Source organism: Oncorhynchus mykiss, chromosome 18 (assembly GCF_057628025.1).
Source record: "Oncorhynchus mykiss isolate SJ-2025 chromosome 18, ASM5762802v1, whole genome shotgun sequence".
Taxonomy (NCBI): Eukaryota; Metazoa; Chordata; class Actinopteri; order Salmoniformes; family Salmonidae; genus Oncorhynchus; species Oncorhynchus mykiss.
The window spans coordinates 47,184,165-47,205,471 of record NC_143039.1 but is presented as its reverse complement, the minus strand read 5'-3'; the positions used below and the strand labels follow the sequence as shown (position 1 = coordinate 47,205,471).

The following is a 21,307-nucleotide window of genomic DNA, read 5'->3' as shown; positions in this document are numbered from 1 at the left end:
GATGGTGCAGCTGTAGAACTTTTTGAGGATCTGGGGACCCATACCAAATCTTTTCAGTCTCCTGAGGGGAAAAGGTGTTGTCATGCCCTCTTCACGACTGTCTTGTTGTGTTTGGACCAGAATAGTTTGTTGGTGATGTGGACTCCAAGGAACTTGAAACTCTCGACCCGCTCCATTACAGCCCCGTCGATGTTAATGGGTGCCTGTTAGGCCTGCCTTTTCCTGTAGCCCGCGATCAGCTCCTTTGTCTTGCTCACATTGAGGGAGAGGTTGTTGTCCTGGCACCACACTGCCAGGCCTCTGACCTCCTGTTGAAGAGAGGGAAAGATTGAACTGTAGGGTCATTGAGGTTGGACGGGGTTGGACAGGGGTTGGAAATTATTTGGGGGATGGGGGATGGGGGAGGGTCTATTAGAAGTCAGTAGGACTCTTTTTTATTTTCTCAGAAGTACTGAGTTAGAAGTGTTGTCAACCGTGATTGACCACACACTCCAGCACATTAGGTGGCACCTTTGACGTTTGTTTGCAAAGCCCCATTATATCATAGAATAAGAAGAAGAAAAAGAAGAAGAAGAAGACGGGGGTAGGGGTGCTCATGTTGCTAGGGTTCCAAAGTGTCCGGTGCGAGTGAGGAAGGTTGAAGTGGCCAGAGTCAGAGTAGTGCAGAGGATGTTGAATGCTGATGCAATGAAGAAAGTAGAGCAGGATGGGTCAAGGGTGAGGGATCCTATTGAGTAGTAGATTTGAGGGATAGGGTAACGAGTGAGTTATGCTTCAGTAAAGTTGGCTTCTTAGCGTTCATAGCAATCACAGAGAAAATATGTTGTGGTGGCAGCTGCAGTATATGAGATTTGACATCAGAAGAATTACAGGGTGTGTTGAGGGGTAGTTTCCCATCCTCCCAGGCCGTTGGCATGGTGCTGAAGCAGATAGTGTAAAAGTAATGGAATGGGGGTGGTGGGTTTTAGTGTAGGTGGTAGCTGCAGTGAAATAGGCTACCTGTTTACATGTAAGTATTTTATTGCAGAAGAGGTGATTTGTATTTTTATGAAATAGTGTTATTTAGGTGTAGGGTTAGTTGTTGGTGCAAGTTTTTCCTTTTAGGGACAGGAATAATTAAATGAATTTGACTTGCCTCACACTTTGGTACAGTAGGTGGCGGTGTATGCACCTTTAAATTGGATGCGATCCGCAAACCAATCCCAAAGAAGAAGAAAAAGACAGCTTCTGTTTGCCCGCTGTTCGTATCAAAAGCATCACCTCCTAGGCCCGTGTCATCGTTTTTCTAGTATCATCTACCGCCCAGCCATCATGTCGTCCAGAACATTTTTCGTAGGAGGAAACTGGAAGATGAACGGTGACAAGAAAAGCCTGGGCGACCTCATAACGACCCTGAACACCGCAAGCCTCCACGATGAAACCGGTATACAATGTTTTTTTTGTCTCAAAGTATCTTGTCTAGAATTAACCCTAATACGTTGTTTACAGTTCATTCTGACTGATACCAATATCCAATACTTGCATGTAAAGAGTAAATGTGAAATATTTTTTTAACACTATGCGTCAAACGACACCATAACATTGTCGTTTCGTGACATGTATCTTTTGACCGCTCCATCCATGCAGGGTTGTTGGCCTAGCGCAAGCTGTGCTCATTGGACTGAGCATAGTTTATCATATCTGAGTGCATCGATGACACCTGGGCTTTGAATCCCAATAAGCCTGCTTGTCTGCAATGCCTTTTGACTTGAGAGTGAATGGCTGAACATGGTCCTGAGTCAATTTTACCACAGTCCTAATCATCTGTCACTTGCAAAGAAACCTTATGCTTGGCCAGTGTTTATGGGATAGGCCAGGGTTCCCCAACTGGTGGGCCAAATTTGGCCCGCGGGTGGTTTTTCATGTGTCCCCATGTTTTCAGATTTTTTTTTTTATGTCATTGTTGGACATGAAGACTAAAATCTAGAGGTTGACCGATTATGATTTTAATGCTGATACCGGTTTATTGAGGACCAAAAAAAGCCGGTACCGATTAATCGGACTGTTTTTATATATATATTTGTAATAATGACAATTACAACGATACTGAATGAACAAGGAACACTTAAAAAAAAAAACTTAATATAATACATAAATCAAATCTATTTAGTCTCAAATAAATAAGGAAACATGTTCAATTTGTTTTAAATAATGCAAAAACAGTGTTGAAGAAGAAAGTAAAAGTGCAATATGTGCCATGTAAAAAAGCTAACATTTAAGTTCCTTGCTCAGAATGTGAGAGCATATGAAAGCTGGTGGTTCAATATTCCCAGTTAAGAAGTTTTAGGTTGTAGTTATTATAAGAATTATGACGCGTCGACTATTTCTGTCTATACCATTTGTATTTCATATACCTTGACTATTGGATGTTCTTATAGGCACTTTAGTATTGCCAGCCTAATCTCTGGAGTTAATATGCTTGAAGTCATAAACAGCGCTGTGCTTCAAGCATTGCTAAACGCTGCTGGCAAACGCAGTAAAGTGCTGTTTGAATGAATGCTTATGAGCCTGCTGCTGCTGCCTATCACTGCTCAGACTGCTATCACATATCAAATCATATACTTAATTATAATATAATAAACACAGAAATACGAGCCTTAGGTCATTAATGTGGTCAAATCCGGAAACTATAATTTCGAAAACAAAACGTTTATTCTTTCAGTGAAATACGGAACCGTTCCGTATCTTATCGAACGGGTGGCAACCCTAAGTCTAAATATTGCTGTTACATTGTACAACCTTCAATGTTATGTCATAATTATGTAAAAATCTGGCAAATTAATTACGGTCTTTGTTAGGAAGAAATGGTCGCATATACCCTGACTCTGCTTGCACTGCATGCAAGAGAAGAGACACAATTTCCCTAGTTAATATTGCCTGCTAACATTAATTTCTTAAGGTTTAAAAAAAACATACTTCTGTGTATTGATTTTAAGAAATATGGTTAGGTACATTTGTGCAATGATGGTGCTTTTTTTGCAAATGCGCTTTTGTTAAATCATCACCCGTACAGAAGTGTCCGTACAGAATATACAGCCTCTGCAGAAGTCAGGACTTTCATACTACTTAAAAAAAAAAAAAAAAACTTAACTAGGCAGGTCAGTTAAGAACAAATTCTTATTTACAATGACGGCCTACCAAAAGGCCTCTTTTTTTTGTCCTATATTTTTTTTTAAAAACGCATCACGACAAGAGATAATGCAACACTACATAAAGGGAGACATTAGACCGCAACATAGCATGGCAGAAACACATGACAACACAGCATGGTAGCAGCACAACATGACCACATGGTAGCAGCACAACATGGTAGCAGCACAAAACAGACATTGTTGGGCACAGACAAAGGGCAAGAAGGTAGAGACAACAGTACATCATGCAAAGCAGCCACAACTGTCAGTAAGAGTGTCCAAGATTGGGTCTTTGAATGAAGAGACTGAGATAAAACTGGCCCGTTTGAGTGTTTGTTGCAGCTTGTTCCGGCCACTAGCTGCAGCGAACTGAATAGACAAGCAACCCCGGGATGTGGGTGCTTTGGGGACCTTTTAACAGAATGTGACTGGCAGAACAGAAGCACCCACATCCCGGGGTTGCTTGTCTATGTGGAGGATGAGGGCTGCGGTAGATATCTCAGATAGGCCTAAGAGGGTTTTATAAATAAGCAACAACCAGTTGGTCTTGTGACGGGTATACAGAGATGACCAGTTTACAGAAGCGTATAGAGTGCAGTGATGTGTCCTATAAGGAGCATTGGTGGCAAATCTGATGGCCAAATGGTAAAGAACATCTAGAGCACCCTTACCTGCCGATCTACAAATTACGTCTCCATAATCTAGCATGGGTAGGATGGTCATCTGAATCAGGGTTAGTTTTGCCGCTGGGGTTAAAGAGAAGCGATTACGATAGAAGAAACATAGTCTAGATTGAACTTTAGGCTGCAGCTTTGATATGTGCTGAGAGAAGGACAGTGCACCGTGTAGCCATACTCCCAAGTATTTGTATGAGGTGACTACCTCAAGCTCCAAACCCTCAGAGGTAGTAATAACACCTGCGGGGAGAGAGGGGCATTCTTCTTACCAAACCACATGACCTTTGTTTTGGAGGTGTTCAGAACAAGGTTAAGGGCAGAGAAACTTGTTGGACACGAAGAAAGCTTTGCAGAGCTGTTGTGAAAGAAGTTGTCAAAGTGAGTTTGTGTTTATACAGGACCTCCCGCCCCCACCTACCGTCAACCAGTCATGTCAATGCGGAGGTATAAGGTGCCCTCCACATAGTCAAAACATTTGGGAAGCGCACTGCGATGCGGTACGGAGCTCCGTTTGGCCTCCGGAGGCTCTGCGATTGCATCACACCCTCTGTACGCAGCCTACAGATTGCATTTCCGGGGCAAGCATGAATTGGCTTTTACAGTGCCTCTCAACTGATGACTATGTGGGCGATGAAACTATGGAAAGCCCTTCATTTCCAAGCGAAGTGGGCGGAGGACTGTTTGGGCGATGCGAGCATGGGCAAGGGACATGAACTGGGTTGGACCAAAGTTGGGGAAAGCTGAACTTTATACAAATACTTTGTGACATCACTGGGGTTTCACATTTTGGGGAATATTCAGAGGTGGAGACTTTCCATGGTAATAAATGCAAATTAATACAATTTTAAATTTAGATTTATTTTGCATTGGATATATTTACCATATCATAAAGAGACAGAAACATAAACCTTTTACCTTAAGTAGATATAATTGTAAATGTTTAAATCCTTCCAATATAAATAACAATTTAGTTACGAATTGAACTTTAATTAAATTAGTTGACTCTTCACATGGGATGATTTCACTGAACAACAAAAGAAAGGGAATATTGAATGATCCCCAATGATCCAACGCATCTCCCAAAAACGTTTTCAACATGCATCTATAAAATTATAACCAAAGCTTTAGTTTCTAGACTATCTTCCTCTCAGGCTTCCATGTCTTCTCCCTGGACCTCCTCAATGTCTACCTCTTGAACATCAGACTCTAAGGCCTCATCTTCACTGTCACTTTCATACATTTTTCAACCCTTGTATTGGTCAGCCTGTTGCATGCTTTGGTGTGTGTGTTCCCAAATAAGGACCAGTTAGTTGCACTCTGAGGTGGCTGATATTGGTGGGATTTGGAGGATTATGGAGGCAACAGGAGAAGGAGCCGAAGATTCACTAAGTCCCTTCCACCAGGTGGCTGATGAGATATGTTGGCACGACTGCCATATTGCATCTCTATCCCAAAGCCCTTGGTTGGAAGTGTACTTCGCCAGACAGCCAAGAAACTTGCCCTCTTCCAGGCCAAGGTGGCGAGACACGGTAGTGATGACACCATAGGTCTTGTTTATCCATGCACCAGACAGGATGCTCTTGCCAGCATTCTTGGGGTCCAACATGTACGCTGCGGTGTGTATGGACTTCAGGCAGAAGTCTTCACACTTTTTGATGCATTTCAGAACTGCAGTTTTTGCAATAGTCTGCTTTCTCAATGATTTGCTTGACCTTCACTTGAACTCTGCATCCAGCTAAATACTATATAAAGCATGTCTGATTGGAGGGGTGTATCCTGGGCGAAGAACATTAAGAAATCTCTTCCAATACACATTGCCTGTGAGCATCAGAGGTCAAGCAGTTGCATACACAGCTTGAGCAAGACATTCATTAGTATTTATCTGACTACATTCCTCCATTGAGTCAAAAAAAAAACTTCTGATTTCAGGAGGACCATGAGCTGTTGCTATCGATAAGGTGTATGATTAATAATTTTCACCTCGAATAGAAGTAGAGGGACTTTTGTCAGAGGTTACTTGTTGTGAGCGCTGAAGGAACTTTATACACTTGGCCAGATGATTCTGCATCTTTTGTTGCATTCTTCACATATGATTTGGCACAGTATTTGCAAATGTACACAACTTTTTCTTCTACATTGGCTGCAGTAAAATGTCTCCCCACATCAGATAGTGCCCGTGGAATTTTCCTGTAAACATTAGAAAAACAAGTTTAAACATTTACACAATTCTGTGTACAGATAAATAGTTAAGCAGATAGATTAAACAACTCCTTTGTAAGATAAATGTTTTAAAATGAAACATGAATGGAAACAGGTGAATTTACACTCCTCGGTTAGCAGGCTCAAGCAAGCTGAAACCAACATGGTAGCAAAAATTAACTAGCAGAAATTGTTAACAAGTTAGAAATGATTTAAACACACTTTTCTGTAGGCTACTATTTAAAAATATCATAAAATACACTGCTCAAAAAAATAAAGGGAACACTAAAATAACACATTCTAGACCTGAATGAATGAAATATTCTTATTAAATACTTTTTTCTTTACATAGTTGAATGTGCTGACAACAAAATCACACAAAAACGATCAATGGAAATCACATTTATCAACCCATGGAGGTCTGGATTTGGAGTCACACTCAAACTTAAAGTGGAAAACCACACTACAGACTGATCCAACTTTGATGTAATGTCCTTAAAACAAGTCAAAATTAGGCTCAGTAGTGTGTGTGGCCTCCACGTGCCTGTATGACCTCCCTACAACGCCTGGGCATGCTCCTGATGAGGTGGCGGCTGGTCTCCTAAGGGATCTCCTCCCAGACCTGGACTAAAGCATCATCCAACTCCTGGACAGTCTGTGGTGCAACATGGCGTTGGTGGATGGAGCGAGACATGATGTGCTCAATTGGATTCAGGTCTGGGGAATGGGCGGGCCAGTCCATAGCATCAATGCCTTCCTCTTGCAGGAACTGCTGACACACTCCAGCCACATGAGGTCTAGCATTGTCTTGCATTAGGAGGAACCCAGGGCCAACCGCACCAGCATATGGTCTCACAAGGGGTCTGAGGATCTCATCTCGGTACCTAATGGCAGTCGGGCTACCTCTGGCGAGCACATGGAGGGCTGTGCGGCCCCCCAAAGAAATGCCACCCCACACCATGACTGACCCACCGCCAAACCGGTCATGCTGGAGGATGTTGCAGGCAGCAGAACGTTCTCCACGGCGTCTCCAGACTGTCACGTCTGTCACATGTACTCAGTGTTAACCTGCTTTCATCTGTGAAGAGCCAGTGGCAAATTTGCCAATCTTGGTGTTCTCTGGCAAATGCCAAACGTCCTGCACGGTGTTGGGCTGTAAGCACAACCCCCACCTGTGGACGTTGGGCCCTCATACCACCCTCATGGAGTCTGTTTCTGACCGTTTGAGCACATTTTAGCACATTTGACACATGCACATTTGTGGCCTACTGGAGGTCATTTTGCAGGGCTCTGGCAGTACTCCTCCTGCTCCTCCTTGCACAAAGGCGGAGGTAGCGGTCCTGCTGCTGGGTTGTTGCCCTCCTACGGCCTCCTCCACGTCTCCTGATGTACTGGCCTGTCTCCTGGTAGCGCCTCCATGCTCTGGACACTACGCTGACAGACACAGCAAACCTTCTTGCGACAGCTCGCATTGATGTGCCATCCTGGATGAGCTGCACTACCTGAGCCACTTGTGTGGGTTGAAGACTCCGTCTCATGCTACCACTAGAGTGAAGGCACCGCCAGCATTAAAAAGTGACCAAAACATCAGCCAGGAAGCATAGGAACTGAGAAGTGGTCTGTGGTCCCCACCTGCAGAACCACTCCTTTATTGGGGGTGTCTTGCTAATTGCCTATAATTTCCACCTGTTGTCTATTCCATTTGCACAACAGCATGTGAAATTTTTTGTCAATCAGTGTTGCTTCCTAAGTGGACCGTTTGATTTTACAGAAGTGTGATCGACTTGGAGTTACATTGTGTTGTTTAAGTGTTCCCTTTATTTTTCTGAGCAGTGTATATTCACCCCACCCAGTATTGTAATCAAAACTTACCAGAAACCATGTGGTCCTTGGCTCAGACAGTGTAGTAGTGTGGGCTCAATAGCATCTCATTAGTGTGCAAGATTTTGAGAATCAGCTGTACATGTGATGGAAGAATGCACTGCACATGTGATGGAAGAATGCACTGTGCATGCAGAGGGTTGCAATTCCATTTAATTGGGGATAGTTTAACCAAAATATACCACAAGACCTAGAATTGCCTTAAGTGTATCCCATAAAAAGGGTTCACTGTTATAAGCAAACTTCTTTTATGAATTTAAGCAAAATACCCGGGCTTAACTTCCCATGGAAAAATTCCAGAAATATACCGGAGAGTTTCCGACCCTTTGCAACCCTAGATGTGACAAATGCAATTTGATTTGATTTCTTCTGATGTTCTCCGAACTCCTCCTACTGTCTCCCTCTCTTGTCTCCTCACCCCCACCTTTGTCTCCCTCTCCCTCTTATACACTCACACAGAGGTGGTGTGTGGCGCTCCCACCGTCTACCTCGACTTTGCCCGCTCGAACCTGGATGCCAGGATCGGTGTGGCTGCACAGAACTGCTACAAAGTCGCCAAGGGGGCTTTCACTGGCGAGATCAGGTAAGGCTCCACACTTGCGCATGACGACACGTCTTCCACTTTGAGACAGAATCTGTGACAGAACTTGTTAAAGATGGCCTCCTTATTGGGCGATTTGTTTATTTTTCGGTTCTCAGATTGCTCCTGGTTGTTCCTGTAAAAGGAACTTCATTGGGAAGAAGGATGTTGAACATGTTTTTTTAATTTGTATAAATTTTTTTAAAAAATGATCATAATGAAATTGGCCTATTTAGACCTAACCATAAGATCCTATGTTCTGTGGACCGTACATGATACAGACAACATCTTGGCGTTATTATATTCCTTGTAGTTTTAGACATATGGAGTATGTCTAGATTCAAAAATACATATTTTCATATTAATATTTTTAATGTTGGATAAATTCATCTCAAAATGTCCCTTTCTGTGTGTTTTTTTTTTTTTTTGGTTTACATTTTGGTTTTAACAATATTCTTCAAACACGTCATATTTCCACAGTGGGCTCTCTGGTACTTTCTAATGATATGACACATTTTATACATAGATATTGACATTATAGGTCGTTAGCCACTAGCGCCGACAGTCGGCTAAACAGCCGATTACTTATTTTCACCCAGCTACTTTTCCCACCAGAGATGCGTTTCCATCAAACAGACTTGTTGCGGATAAAAGGCTGTGTGTGAACACGTAGTGCACATAAACATTTTGGCCGTTAAATTCCCATGTACCGAATGGGAAAAATACCAGTTAAATGGGTTTCCGTGGCATTTTCAACTCTAACCGATGGTTTCGTCACAACAGATGTTGCGTTATGTAGCGAATGTGCCCACTCTGGTCTTGATATGTGCTCTCTCGCCAACAGCTGGCCGATACAGTGAGGGTAGGCTACTCTACATGATGACATTTAATTATGGATACGAGCGAGATCATTTTTATTTGTCAAATGCCAGCCAAGCATGGATCATCATGTCACCAGAATAAGACCGTGGATATTTATTGGTAAGGAGCATCGTGCTCATCACCGTTCACTTTCACCACGCTGTGAAGTTGATCACAACTTATTTCATCTGTAACCTAATAAATGTTGTTTTTTTCCTGAGTCCTAGTGGGAGGAGCTCTTGACTCTTCAGTTTACTTCGACATGATGGTTTTTACATCAATATTTGCGCAAAAAGGCATATCCACCTCCATTTCTCGCTCGTTTTATTTGACAGAAACAAGATCCCACCATGTCTGTTGGCATTTCTAAAATTGTAACGGCATTTCATGTTTCCATCTGCCCAGTCGTGACTTTTCCCCCATGCGTCAGGTAATTAATCCGCATGAAATGGTTTGCCTGCAACCCGTTTAGTGAATTTGAGGGCTCTACAGTGCGACCATTACACTCACACTATTAAAAATAGATGTGTGCGAACTGAAAAAGTAAAGTATGAGCACACGTGATAGTTATGATTTCATAACAACATAGTATTTCTGCCGTTTGTTTCATAAGTGGTAGCTAATCACACAAAGAACCACAGAAATAAGATTGGTTTCTTATTTCTATGCCAGGAACTACGTAGGGTCCCATATATCCCACCTGGCGTGCAGCAACAGTGCCTGGGGTGCTGTGCACACTGAGTGAAGTTGGTTGAATTTACCCAAAAGTCTACTAAAGAGACTTTGTCCTTGTTGCTTGGCTATTTACATTATTTTGTTCATACACTAGGTTGTTATTCATAATTTGAAGAGCAGACATTGTGGCTATTCATATTTTGCAGTAAAACTGTAAATAAGACAATTTCAAGAGTAGACAGGTTAAAGTTGCAATAAGTAGAAATCGATCTGGCATTTCCTGGCTGCTAGAATCCTAATAGTTTGCCTATTTTCAGTTTGTGACAAAAACAAGCTCTCATTATGCAGAGAATCATTGTACCATCTAAACCGCTATGAAATATATTTTCCATAACCCAAAATATTGTATTTTCAGTTTGAAGCTGGTGTACAAAACCGCAAGTTAAAGACGCAAAAACGTACGAACGGGAAGCATGGAGATGGTGCACTTAGAACACATCTACCGCTTCTTAGACTTGCTTTCAATGCAAATGACAGATCTATAACTCACATTTCTATGTGAATTTGGTCTGGTTGCCAAAAAAAGTGACATACTGCAGGTTTAAATGTTTAATGTGCTTTTACTTAGAAAATAGTCCTGATCATATAGGCCTAGACAATAACTACAAATACACTGAATTCATACATTTCCTGTCATTTAAATGGTAAAGTCATGTCCTTCTACACACAATGCCACAACTGTTTCCAATCTGGATGGTACATTTGATAATGTATTCAATTTTGCGGTGTTTTTCAGATGGAATCGAGGTATTAGAATGTACCGGAGGCCACCAAAATATAGGTCATTTGGCCTGGGAAGGCCTGGCTCACTACTTTTTATTTTGGGCTGGCTACGCCTGGTGCTAGTGAAACTCGTTTCACAGCCCACCTTTAGGATTGCACATTCAGCAAGTCACCAGCAGAGGGAGTTACCTTTTTGAATCCATTTTCCCATTCACTGTGTTGATGGTGCACATAACATTGATCATACCTTCAGACTTAGCAGAGAGCCCACACTGGAAATGGGATGTACCTGTAGAGTGTATTGTTCCAAACAATACCTTTTAAAATTAACACAATCAAAACGGGTAGTTGACAATTCTCACATTGAATAAATTAATGTGAAAATGTAATTTCAGAATAAAAAATTGCCACTTTCATCATGATTTAAAAAAAAATACAAATGGTTTGATACAAATGTAATAAAGCATTTCAAACATCCTTCCTCCCAATGACGTTTGTGAGAATTGCCAGAAAAATATGAGATACCAAAAATGTATTTTGCGCTATTTTCAATTAAATCTACTATTAGTGGATGTATTGAGTCTCCCTCTCTCGCTTCCTCAGCCCTGCGATGATAAAGGACTGTGGCGTGGAGTGGGTGATTCTGGGCCACTCGGAGAGGCGTCATGTTTTCGGGGAGAGCGACGAGCTGATTGGTCAGAAGGTGGCCCACGCCCTGGAGAGTGACCTGGGGGTGATCGCCTGCATCGGAGAGAAGCTGGAGGAGAGGGAGGCTGGAACCACAGAGGAGGTGGTGTACGCCCAGACCCAGGCCATCGCAGGTAACAGCTGGGATCGAACCCTGGGTCTGATGTGCGTCACAGGACTGTGTTAGTCCTGTGACTAACACCGTGATCTTTCTTGTGATACACCACACCAGCACATGATGTACAGTACATACCCATTGTTTTCTCCACTGAATCATTCTGTGGGATTTTTTTTATTTTTTAATGTCCATGAAAGATCAATTGTATCTCTTCTACCCACTCTAGATTCAGTTATCCAGCTCCGCATAGCACTGTTGCACACCTTCCATTTTTTTTCTCCAAAACCTTCCAATTTCGATTTAAGTGGAAAATGTTAGTCTCAAAGGGGAAATTTGGGGGAATTTTGTGCCTGTTATTCAGGAGGTAGTCAAAGGGGTTGGCAGTAGTTCACTAAACGGTGGTGTTGCATGAATGGAACCCTTGCCTGAGACTTAAAAATTGGTTTACCTACCTTGCCTTATCATTATCTTACCATTATCTGCATACAGTGCCGTCCATTATCTTGATAACAAGCTGTTGTGTTGTAGACAACGTGAAGGACTGGAGCAAAGTGGTGCTGGCTTACGAGCCTGTGTGGGCCATCGGTACCGGCAAGACGGCCTCACCCGAGCAGGTACGACTCATCACCGTTTCTTAACAATATTGACTTATTTACATACATTGTGCATACTTTACTATGTTATTTAATAATTACAAGCTGCTCTGTGGGGGAATGCATATTGGTTTTACCCTCCCCACTCAGACCACTCCCAGACAGTCCTAGAAAAATTATTGCTTGAGGAATTGCTCTTTGCTATGAAGATGTTTTAATTCCATTTTTTTAAAATAATAAAAACGATCACAGTAAAGTACTTAATTGTTAACCAGGAATGATTTGATATTGAGATGGCTGCATTGGATCTTTTTAATCTTTAATTATCCAGGCTAGTCTCAGATAATCTGTTTTTCAAGAGACCTGGTCCAAGAGAGATCTGGTTCAAGTATATCTACACATAATACCCCATAATGACAAAGCGAAAACAGGTTTTTAGAAATGTTTGCACATTTATAATTTAAAAAAAAATGTACACAACTCAACACATTTACATAAGTATTCACACACTTCACTCAGTACTTTGTTGAAGCACCTTTGGCAGCGTTTACAGCCTCGAGTCTTCTTGGGTATGACACTACAAGCTTGGCACACCTGTATTTGGGGAGGTTCTCTCTTATCTGCAGATCCTCTCAAGCTCTGTCAGGTTGGATGGGGAGTGTTGCTGCACAGCTATTTTCAGGTCTCTCCAGAGATGATCGATTGGGTTCAAGTCTGGGCTATGGCTGGGCCACTCAAGGACATTGAGACCCGTCCCAAAGCCACTCATGCGTTGCCTTGGCTGTGTGCTTAGGGTCGTTGTTCTGTTGGAAGGTGAACCTTGTCCCCAATCTGAGCTCCTGAGTGCTCTGGAGCAGGTTCTCTCTGTACTTTGCTCTGTTCATATTTCCCTCGATCCTGACTAGTCTCCCAGTCCCTGTCGCTGAAAAATATCCCCACCGCATGATGCTGCCATCACCATGCTTCACCGTAGGGATGGTGCCAGATTTCCTCCAGATGTGATGCTTGGCATTCAGGACAGTTGAATCTTGATTTCATCAGACGAGAGAATCTTGTTTCTCATTGTCTGAGAGTCCTTTAGGTGCCTTTTTGCAAACTAAGCGGGCTGTTATGTGCCTTTTACCGAGGAGTGGCTTCCGTCTGGCCACTCTACCATTAAGGCATGATTGGTGGTGTGCTGCCGAGATGGTTGTCCTTCTGGAAGGTTCTCATGTCCACAGAGGAACTCTGGAGCTCTGTCAGAGTGACAAAGGTCATGACCAAGGCTCTTCTCCCCCGATTGCTCAGTTTGGCCGGGCGGCCAGCTCTAGGAAGAGTCTTGGTGGTTCCAAACTTCTTCCATTTAAGAATGTTGATGGCCACTGTGTTCTTGGGGACCTTCAATACTGCATTCATTTTTTTGGTACCCTTCCCCAGATCGGTGCCTCGACACAATCCGGTCTCGGAGCTCTACAGACAATTCCTTCGACCATGGCTTGGTTTTTGCTCTGACATGGACTGTCAACTGTGGGACCTTTATATAGACATGTGTGTGTCTTTCCAAATCATGTCCAATCAATTGAATTTACCACAGGTGGACTCCAATCAAGTTGTAGAAACATCTCAAGGATGATCAATAGAAACGGGACGCACCTGAGCTTAATTTCAAGTCTCATAGCAAAGGGTCTGAATACTTATGTAAATAGGTTATTTGTTTTTTATGTTTAATAAATGTTGCTTTTGCTTTGTCATTGAGGTATTGTGTGTAGATTGATGAGGAAAAACATTTCATAGATTTTAGAATAAGAATGTAACGTAACAAAATGTGGAAAAAGTCCAGGGGTCTGAATACTTTCCAAAAACACTGTACATTTGTGTGTGTGTGTGTGTGTGTACTTCTCGTCTCGCCCCAGGCCCAGGAGGTGCATGAGAAACTGAGGGAGTGGATCAGGGCCAACGTCTCTGAGGCCGTGGCCGACTCCGTCCGCATCATCTACGGAGGTCAGTAGGGGACACCCTGAACCCAGCGCTGGGAACCTTATCTTATCAGAGGGTCTTTTCCATTCTCTACAAGGCTGCTGATAGCTAAGAGTCAATCCCCAGAGACACTGTTCCTAATGGAAATGTAAACAAGTATGTATTAGGCTGAGTAGAGTTGGGGCCAATTAACACTGACAATCAAATGCAGTTTAGAGCATGTATAACGTATAACATTACTTTGGTAGGTATGTACATTGGTATCTTGAGAATGATATTAATTAGTGTTCCTAAACCTTTGATATGCAATAATTTCATCAGTTTTTTTTATAATATATGTACAGACACATGCTTGTGAAGTTATTTTGTTTAACCAAAGTCCCTCCCTTCTCCTCCAGGCTCAGTTACAGGGGCCAACTGCAAAGAGCTGGGCTCCCAAAATGACGTGGACGGCTTCCTGGTTGGCGGAGCCTCCCTCAAGCCAGAGTTTGTTGACATCATCAACGCGCGTGCCTAGAGCGCACAAGAGCAACCTAACCTGCTGCTAGTAGTGTCCTGTGACTGTCCCTCTTCCCAGAGTCTCTGTGTGACAATGTCTTACCTGTGTTTTTGTGTCTGTCAACAAGGGACTATTTGACTCACTTTGTACTACACTGTAGTTTAGGGGCCCGCCACAGTAAAAGTCTCCATTGGTTGATGCAGATGGTATTCTATGTGTTAAGGGTGGGACTTTTTACATTGGAACGGCCCTTTGGATGCAAGTTCCTAACAACTGCTATATCAGTATACATTCTAAAATATATTTTACTGATATATTAATAAGCACTGCACTTGATGTTCCACACTGGATATGTGTTCACTCACAACTGTAGAGGGACCAGTACTTAGTGTATTGCTAGTGACTGTACAAGTTGCATTAGTCACTAGAAGCACAGTCATGCACGCGCTTGGTTTAGTCCTGCCCTTTCTCTCCTATTGGTTGAAGCACATGTCAATAACTTTTTCCAGCAAAAGACTGTCAAGACAAACCCACAAGGCTGAAGACTACTTGAATAAATGGTTTAGTCTGTGCTGTGAACTTGCCTGTGTTCTCCCTCCTTTGAGTCTGTCCTCCGTTTCTGTTGATTTTTGTCATGTTGTCGACCTTGAGGCATTGCATCATTTATTAGAGCCAACTGAAGTCTCTCCAGTTACTGCATGACTCTAGTAGAAATGACTCCTTCCATCCACCAAAAGCACACTGGATAATACTTTCTTATAAACAAAACGATTGAAAAGGAAAAGGTGGAACAATCACTCACTATTAAGATGTATTTCTGTTGTTTAAACAATTTAAAAGCTTGATGTTTCAGCCATCAATGGCCTCCATCAGAACCTTTACAATGATTGCGTTTTGTCTGCACCTCTACTCACCTGGTTGAGCACCCTCTACTTCTTTCCATTCTAAACCTATTCATTTATCAGCAGTGTGCTGCATTTAAGATCAGAGTAACAAGTTAAATATCTTCCTCAGAGAAACCTCCAAGGTAACTAGCAAGTTGTCTTGTAATCCTGAAAGTGTATTCAACCGAATTTTAAAGGGATACTTTGAGAATTTCGTCTACTTCCCCAAAGAGGTGAACTCGTGGATACCATTTTTATGTCTCTTTCAATCAGATTGAAGGAAGCTGCTAACTAGTGTAGCACAATTGCTAACTAGGGTTAGCGCAATGACTGGAAGTCTTTGGGGAACCACTAGCTGTTCCTGTAGACTTCCAGTCATTGCGCTAACGCTAGTTAGCATTAGCTCATGAAACTACCTCAAATGGCTGCATTTACACAGGCAGCCCAAACTCCCTTCAAACTGGATACAGAGACATACACTGGTGGATACCATTTTTATCTGACTGGGGAAGTAGATGACAAAGGGCTTCATTGCCAACATCCTGAAATATCCCTTCTTGATATTTTATCATTGTTAGCTAAGATACAGTACACTAGCTAAATAGTTTACAAAATGGTATAATCAATTCACTTGCCAAACATGAAATAGTGTTACAGGAAGTGTTTGTCATCTGTTCTGTATTTACATGGTAATGTTGTGTGTGTATGGGATAGTGGGAGCATACTGTGGCATCCAGCAACGTAAATTGGGAACTACACGTGCAGCGCACAGATGTGCATTGGTTGTAGAACCAGAAAAGGTTTTAACATCAGTAATTTACATTTGTGTGTAGGTAATTATGTAGGAAGAGATTGCCCCCAAATGCTGATCTGTCATTTTTGTATAACAAAAGCGGGGGCGGTTGTAAGCCGATCGTAGATTTGTTAAACACTTTGATATTAATACAAAAAAAGAGTCAGTGTGGTTGAAACTGAAAATTAACATTTTATTTCACATATGTCCTTTCGTGACAGGCGTTCTGTCTTTCAACACAGCAATTCTGTTGCCAGGGTAACCAAAGGAAAGTAGGCAAAGAGGAAACGGGGACAAGCATGGAGGTACAGGCCAATTCCTGCAAACATAGCAACACCAGGAGAGCCTTTTGAAGTAACCAAGAAACAAAAATGAGGGATGACTGCAGAGCCAGGAAAGGAAAGTGGAGAAGAGGAAGGAGGGAGAGCGCGCAAAATACAACGTGTGTTCTTTTTATTCTCAGTCAGCCGGTAGTTAGTGTGTCCTTGTCAGCCATCAGTCGGAGTGTTGCTTTTTTTTGTATACAGTGTTGTGTTTCATTTTCTCTTTGAAGCTCATACCTGTCTTTCTTAGGTGCCCTTCAGGCTTCATATCTACACTTGTGTGTCTCTATGTGCACGTTTGTGTGTGTCGGTCGGTCTCTTTATATCTTGATCTGTCTTTGTGTCTCAAAGTAACTGTGCATCTGGTTGGCGGCGATGTGTCTGTCTGTCTGTCTCACAGGGCAGTGGGGTTTCTGAAGTTATAGCCTGCAAAGCGAGCTTGATCCCCCAACTCCTCCTCAATCCTAAAGAGACCAACAAGGAGGGAAAAGAAAAAACAGGTAAATGCATGTGAACAGAATTTGAATCTGACATCCATTTGCTCAAGGTAAAAGCCCGGACAATCCTAGATCCTAGATCTGTGGTTAGGTTAGGGGGTGACTTCTACCTGCAGCTATAAACCCAGTGATCAGGGAGTTATAGTAGCTGTTAATGCTGCTGTGGGTGGGCAATCAGATCCTAGATCTGTGGTTACATACACCTCCACCCGCAACTATTAACCCAGTTATCATCATGGGTTATGGGAGCTGTTATTAGGGGGTCATGCAATCTGATTCTAGATCTGTAACTCCTAACTGGAACCATTAACCCAGTGGTCAGGGTGTTATGGTGCTGTGATTGGGTAAGAGGCCCTCCCTCCCCTGTCCTGCTAAGAGCCCAATGGGATTACACTGAGCGGATCCCAGGTGCTCTCCGTGCTCTGACTGGCTCTCACACATGGGGTGACATCGGCGTGTCGTTAGCATGCGCGTCACAGCAATTAGCTTGGCGACGCTTGTTTAGAATGGGATATGTGGGAATATGCTCTTGGCTACGCTCTGGGCTAGGGTCTTATACACTGCTCAAAAAAATAAAGGGAACACTTAAACAACACAATGTAACTCCAAGTCAATCACACTTCTGTAAAATCAAACTGTCCACTTAGGAAGCAACACTGATTGACAATACATTTCACATGCTGTTGTGCAAATGGAATAGACAACAGGTGGAAATTATAGGCATTTAGCAAGACACCCCAATAAAGGAGTGGTTCTGCAGGTGGGGACCACAGACCACTTCTCAGTTCCTATGCTTCCTGGCTGATGTTTTGGTCACTTTTAATGCTGGCGGTGCTTTCACTCTAGTGGTAGCCAGAGCCCTGCAAAATTACCTCCAGCAGGCCACAAATGTGTCTGCTCAAACGGTCAGAAACAGACTCCATGAGGGTGGTATGAGGGCCCGACATCCACAGGTGGGGGTTGTGCTTACAGCCCAACACTGTGCAGGACGTTTGGCATTTGCCAGGGAACACCAAGATTGGCAAATTCGCCACTGGCGCCCGGTGCTCTTCACAGATGAAAGCAGGTTCACACTGAGCACATGTGACAGACGTGACAGTCTGGAGACGCCGTGGAGAACGTTCGGCTGCCTGCAACATCCTCCAGCATGACCGGTTTGGCGGTGGGTCAGTCATGGTGTGGGGTGGCATTTCTTTGGGGGGCCGCACAGCCCTCCATGTGCTCGCCAGAGGTAGCTTGACTGCCATTAGGCACCGAGATGAGATCCTCAGACCCCTTGTGAGACCATATGCTGGTGTGGTTGGCCCTGGGTTCCTCCTAATGCGAGACAATGCTAGACCTCATGTGGCTGGAGTGTGTCAGCAGTTCCTGCAAGAGAAAGGCATTGATGCTATGGACTGGCCCGCCCGTTCCCCAGACCTGAATCCAATTGAGCACATCTGGGACATCATGTCTCGCTCCATCCACCAACGCCACGTTGCACCACAGACTGTCCAGGAATTGGCTGATGCTTTAGTCCAGGTCTGGGAGGAGATCCCTCAGGAGACCATCCGCCACCTCATCAGGAGCATGCCCAGGCGTTGTAGGGAGGTCATACAGGCACGTGGAGGCCACACACACTACTGAGCCTCATTTTGACTTGTTTTAAGGACATTACATAAAAGTTGGATAAGCCTGTAGTGTGGTTCACCACTTTAATTTTGAGTGTGACTCCAAATCCAGACCTCCGTGGGTTGATAAATTTGATTTCCATTGATCATTTTTGTGTGATTTTGTTGTCAGCACATTCAACTATGTAAAGAAAAAAGTATTTAACAAGAATATTTCATTCATTCAGATCTAGGATGTGTAATTTTAGTGTTCCCTTTATTTTTTGGAGCAGTGTATGTAGATACAGGACTAGATTCAGTTTACTGTAACTGAGTACTAACCTTGAACCATTGCGGGTGGAAGGTGAAACTGATCTTAGATCAGTGTCTAGGGGCAACGTTGTCCTACTCCTATTCTTCCTTTTAAGGATTGTTGACCAGGAGCTTGTTGGTCTCTACATAGTACAGCTATAGTACATGTTCATGCATGCTTGTGTAGCATGTGGGGATGTGTGAAACCTACTCCTCAGTCTGAAGTGTCCTGCTTGCGCCGCCTTAGCAATCCGCTAAGACGCTGGAGGGAGGACGGTCACGTGTGTTTGTGAGGCAGAGGTCCCGAGTTCGTGCCAGGTATGGGCCGAATCGGGAGGAAGTGGTACTCGCGAAGCAAGTAGCGTGACGTCCTTTACACTTACAGTTGAAGTCGGAAGTTTACATACACTTAGGTTGGAGTCCTTAAAACTAGTTTCTCAACCACTCCACAAATTTCTTGTTAACAAACTATAGTTTTGGCAAGTCGGTTAGGACATCTACTTTGTGCATGACACAAGTCATTTTTCCAACAATTGTTTACAGACAGATTATTTCACTTCACTGTATCACAATTCCAGTGGGTCAGAAGTTTAAATACACTAAGTTGACTGTGCCTTTAAACGGCTTGGGAAATTCCAGAAAATGATGTCATGGCTTTAGAAGCTTCTGATAGGCTAATTGACATAATTTGAGTCAATTGGAGGTGTACCTGTGGATGTATTTCAAGGTCTACCTTCAAACTCAGTGCCTCTTTGCTTGACATCATAGGAAAATCAAAAGAAATCAGCCAAGACCTCAAAATAATTGTAGACCTCCACACATCTGGTTCATCCTTGGGAGCAATTTCCAAACGCCTGAAGGTACCAGGTTCATCTGTACAAACAATAGTACGCAAATATAAACACCATGGGACCAAGCAGGCCATCATACTGCTCAGGAAGGAGATGCGTTCTGTCTCCTAGAGATGAACGTACTTTGGTGCAGAAAATGCAAATCAATCCCAGAACAACAGCAAAAGATCTTGTTCTGCTGGAGGAAACAGGTACAAAAGTATCTATATCCACAGTAAAAACAAGTCCTATATCGACATAACCTGAAAGTCCGCTCAGCAAGGAAGAAGCCACTGCTTCAAAACCGCCATAAAAAAGCCAGACTATGGTTTGCAACTGCACATGGGGACAAAGATCATACTTTTTGGAGAAATGTCCTCTGGTCAGATGAAACAAAAATAGAATGGTTTGCCCATAATGACCATCGTTATATTTGGAGGAAAAAGGGGGCGGCTTGCAAGGCGAAGAACATCATCCCAACCGTGAAGCACAGGGGTGATAGCATCATGTTGTGGGGTGCTTTGCTGCAGGAGGGACTGGGGCACTTCACAAAATAGATGGCATCATGAGGCAGGAAACTATGTGGATATATTGAATTAACATCTCAAGATCCCATTCTATGGTTTATACTAGTTTTTCATGTTGTTCGTCTGTCATTTTTGTAATGACTTGGTGCTACCTATCTTGGCCAGGACGCTCTTGAAAAATAGATTTGAAATCTCAATTAGCCCTTCCTGGTTAAATAAAGGTTAAATAAAAAATTTAAATTGCTTGGTCGCAAATGGGTCTTCCAAATGGACAATGACCCCAAGCATACTTCCAAAGTTGTGGCAAAATGGCTTAAGGACAACAAAGTCAAGGTATTGGAGTGGCCATCACAAAGCCCTGACCTCAATCCCATAGACAATTTATGGGCAGAACTTAAAAAGCGTGTGCGAGCAAGGAGGCCTACAAACCTGACTCAGTTACACCAGCTCTGAGATGAGGAATGGGCCAAAATTCACCCAACTTGTGAGAAGCTTGTGGAAAGCTACCTGAAACGTTTGACCCAAGTTAAAAAATGTAAAAGCAATGCTACTAAATACTAATTATATATGTAAAACTTCTTACCCACTGGGAATGTGATGAAAGAAATAAAATATTAAATAAATCATTCTCTCTACTATTATTCTGACATTTCACATTCTTAAAATAAAGTGGTGATCCTAACTGTCCTAACACAGGGAATTTTTACTAAGATTAAATGTCAGGAATTGTGAAAGACCGAGTTCAAATGTATTTGGCTAAGGTGTATGTAAACTTCAGACTTCAACTGTACATGCAATAATACACATACAAGTATATTATCATTCCTTTCCGATGCAGTATTTATTATGGAAAGATGATGATTTATGGTTTTG

General features: G+C 42.8%; 2 protein-coding genes across 5 annotated transcripts in view; one reads left to right on the top strand and one right to left on the bottom strand.

The window, feature by feature from the left end:
- Positions 1-616: 616 nt before the first annotated feature.
- On the top strand, positions 617-15,258 carry LOC110496202 (triosephosphate isomerase A). Its single transcript, XM_021571965.3, has 6 exons — positions 617-1,423; positions 8,387-8,510; positions 11,430-11,647; positions 12,160-12,245; positions 14,117-14,204; positions 14,579-15,258. The coding sequence occupies exons 1-6, from the start codon at positions 1,183-1,185 to the stop codon at positions 14,695-14,697; spliced, it is 876 nt and encodes a 291-aa protein (XP_021427640.3). The 5' UTR covers positions 617-1,182; the 3' UTR covers positions 14,698-15,258.
- A 1,270-nt stretch (positions 15,259-16,528) lies between these two features.
- Positions 16,529-21,307, bottom strand: part of LOC110496201 (gamma-enolase) — a 29,880-nt gene continuing 25,101 nt past the window's right edge. For all 4 annotated transcript variants that reach the window (XM_021571960.3, XM_021571964.3, XM_021571962.3 and 1 more), the window contains one exon: positions 16,529-17,143. In XM_021571960.3, the coding sequence (XP_021427635.3) occupies positions 17,074-17,143 (70 nt within the window). In that variant the 3' untranslated portion in view covers positions 16,529-17,073. The remainder of the gene's footprint in view (positions 17,144-21,307) is intronic.

What these genes read in the sequence shown, in the direction of transcription:
- LOC110496202 (XM_021571965.3), top strand. Translation starts at nt 1,183, where the DNA reads ATGCGATCCGCAAACCAATCCCAAAGAAGAAGAAAAAGACAGCTTCTG. An exon ending in AAGCCTCCACGATGAAACCG is followed by an intron (nt 1,424 to 8,386) that starts GTATACAATGTT and finishes ACACTCACACAG; the next exon opens with AGGTGGTGTGTGGCGCTCCC. An exon ending in CCAGACCCAGGCCATCGCAG is followed by an intron (nt 11,648 to 12,159) that starts GTAACAGCTGGG and finishes GTTGTGTTGTAG; the next exon opens with ACAACGTGAAGGACTGGAGC.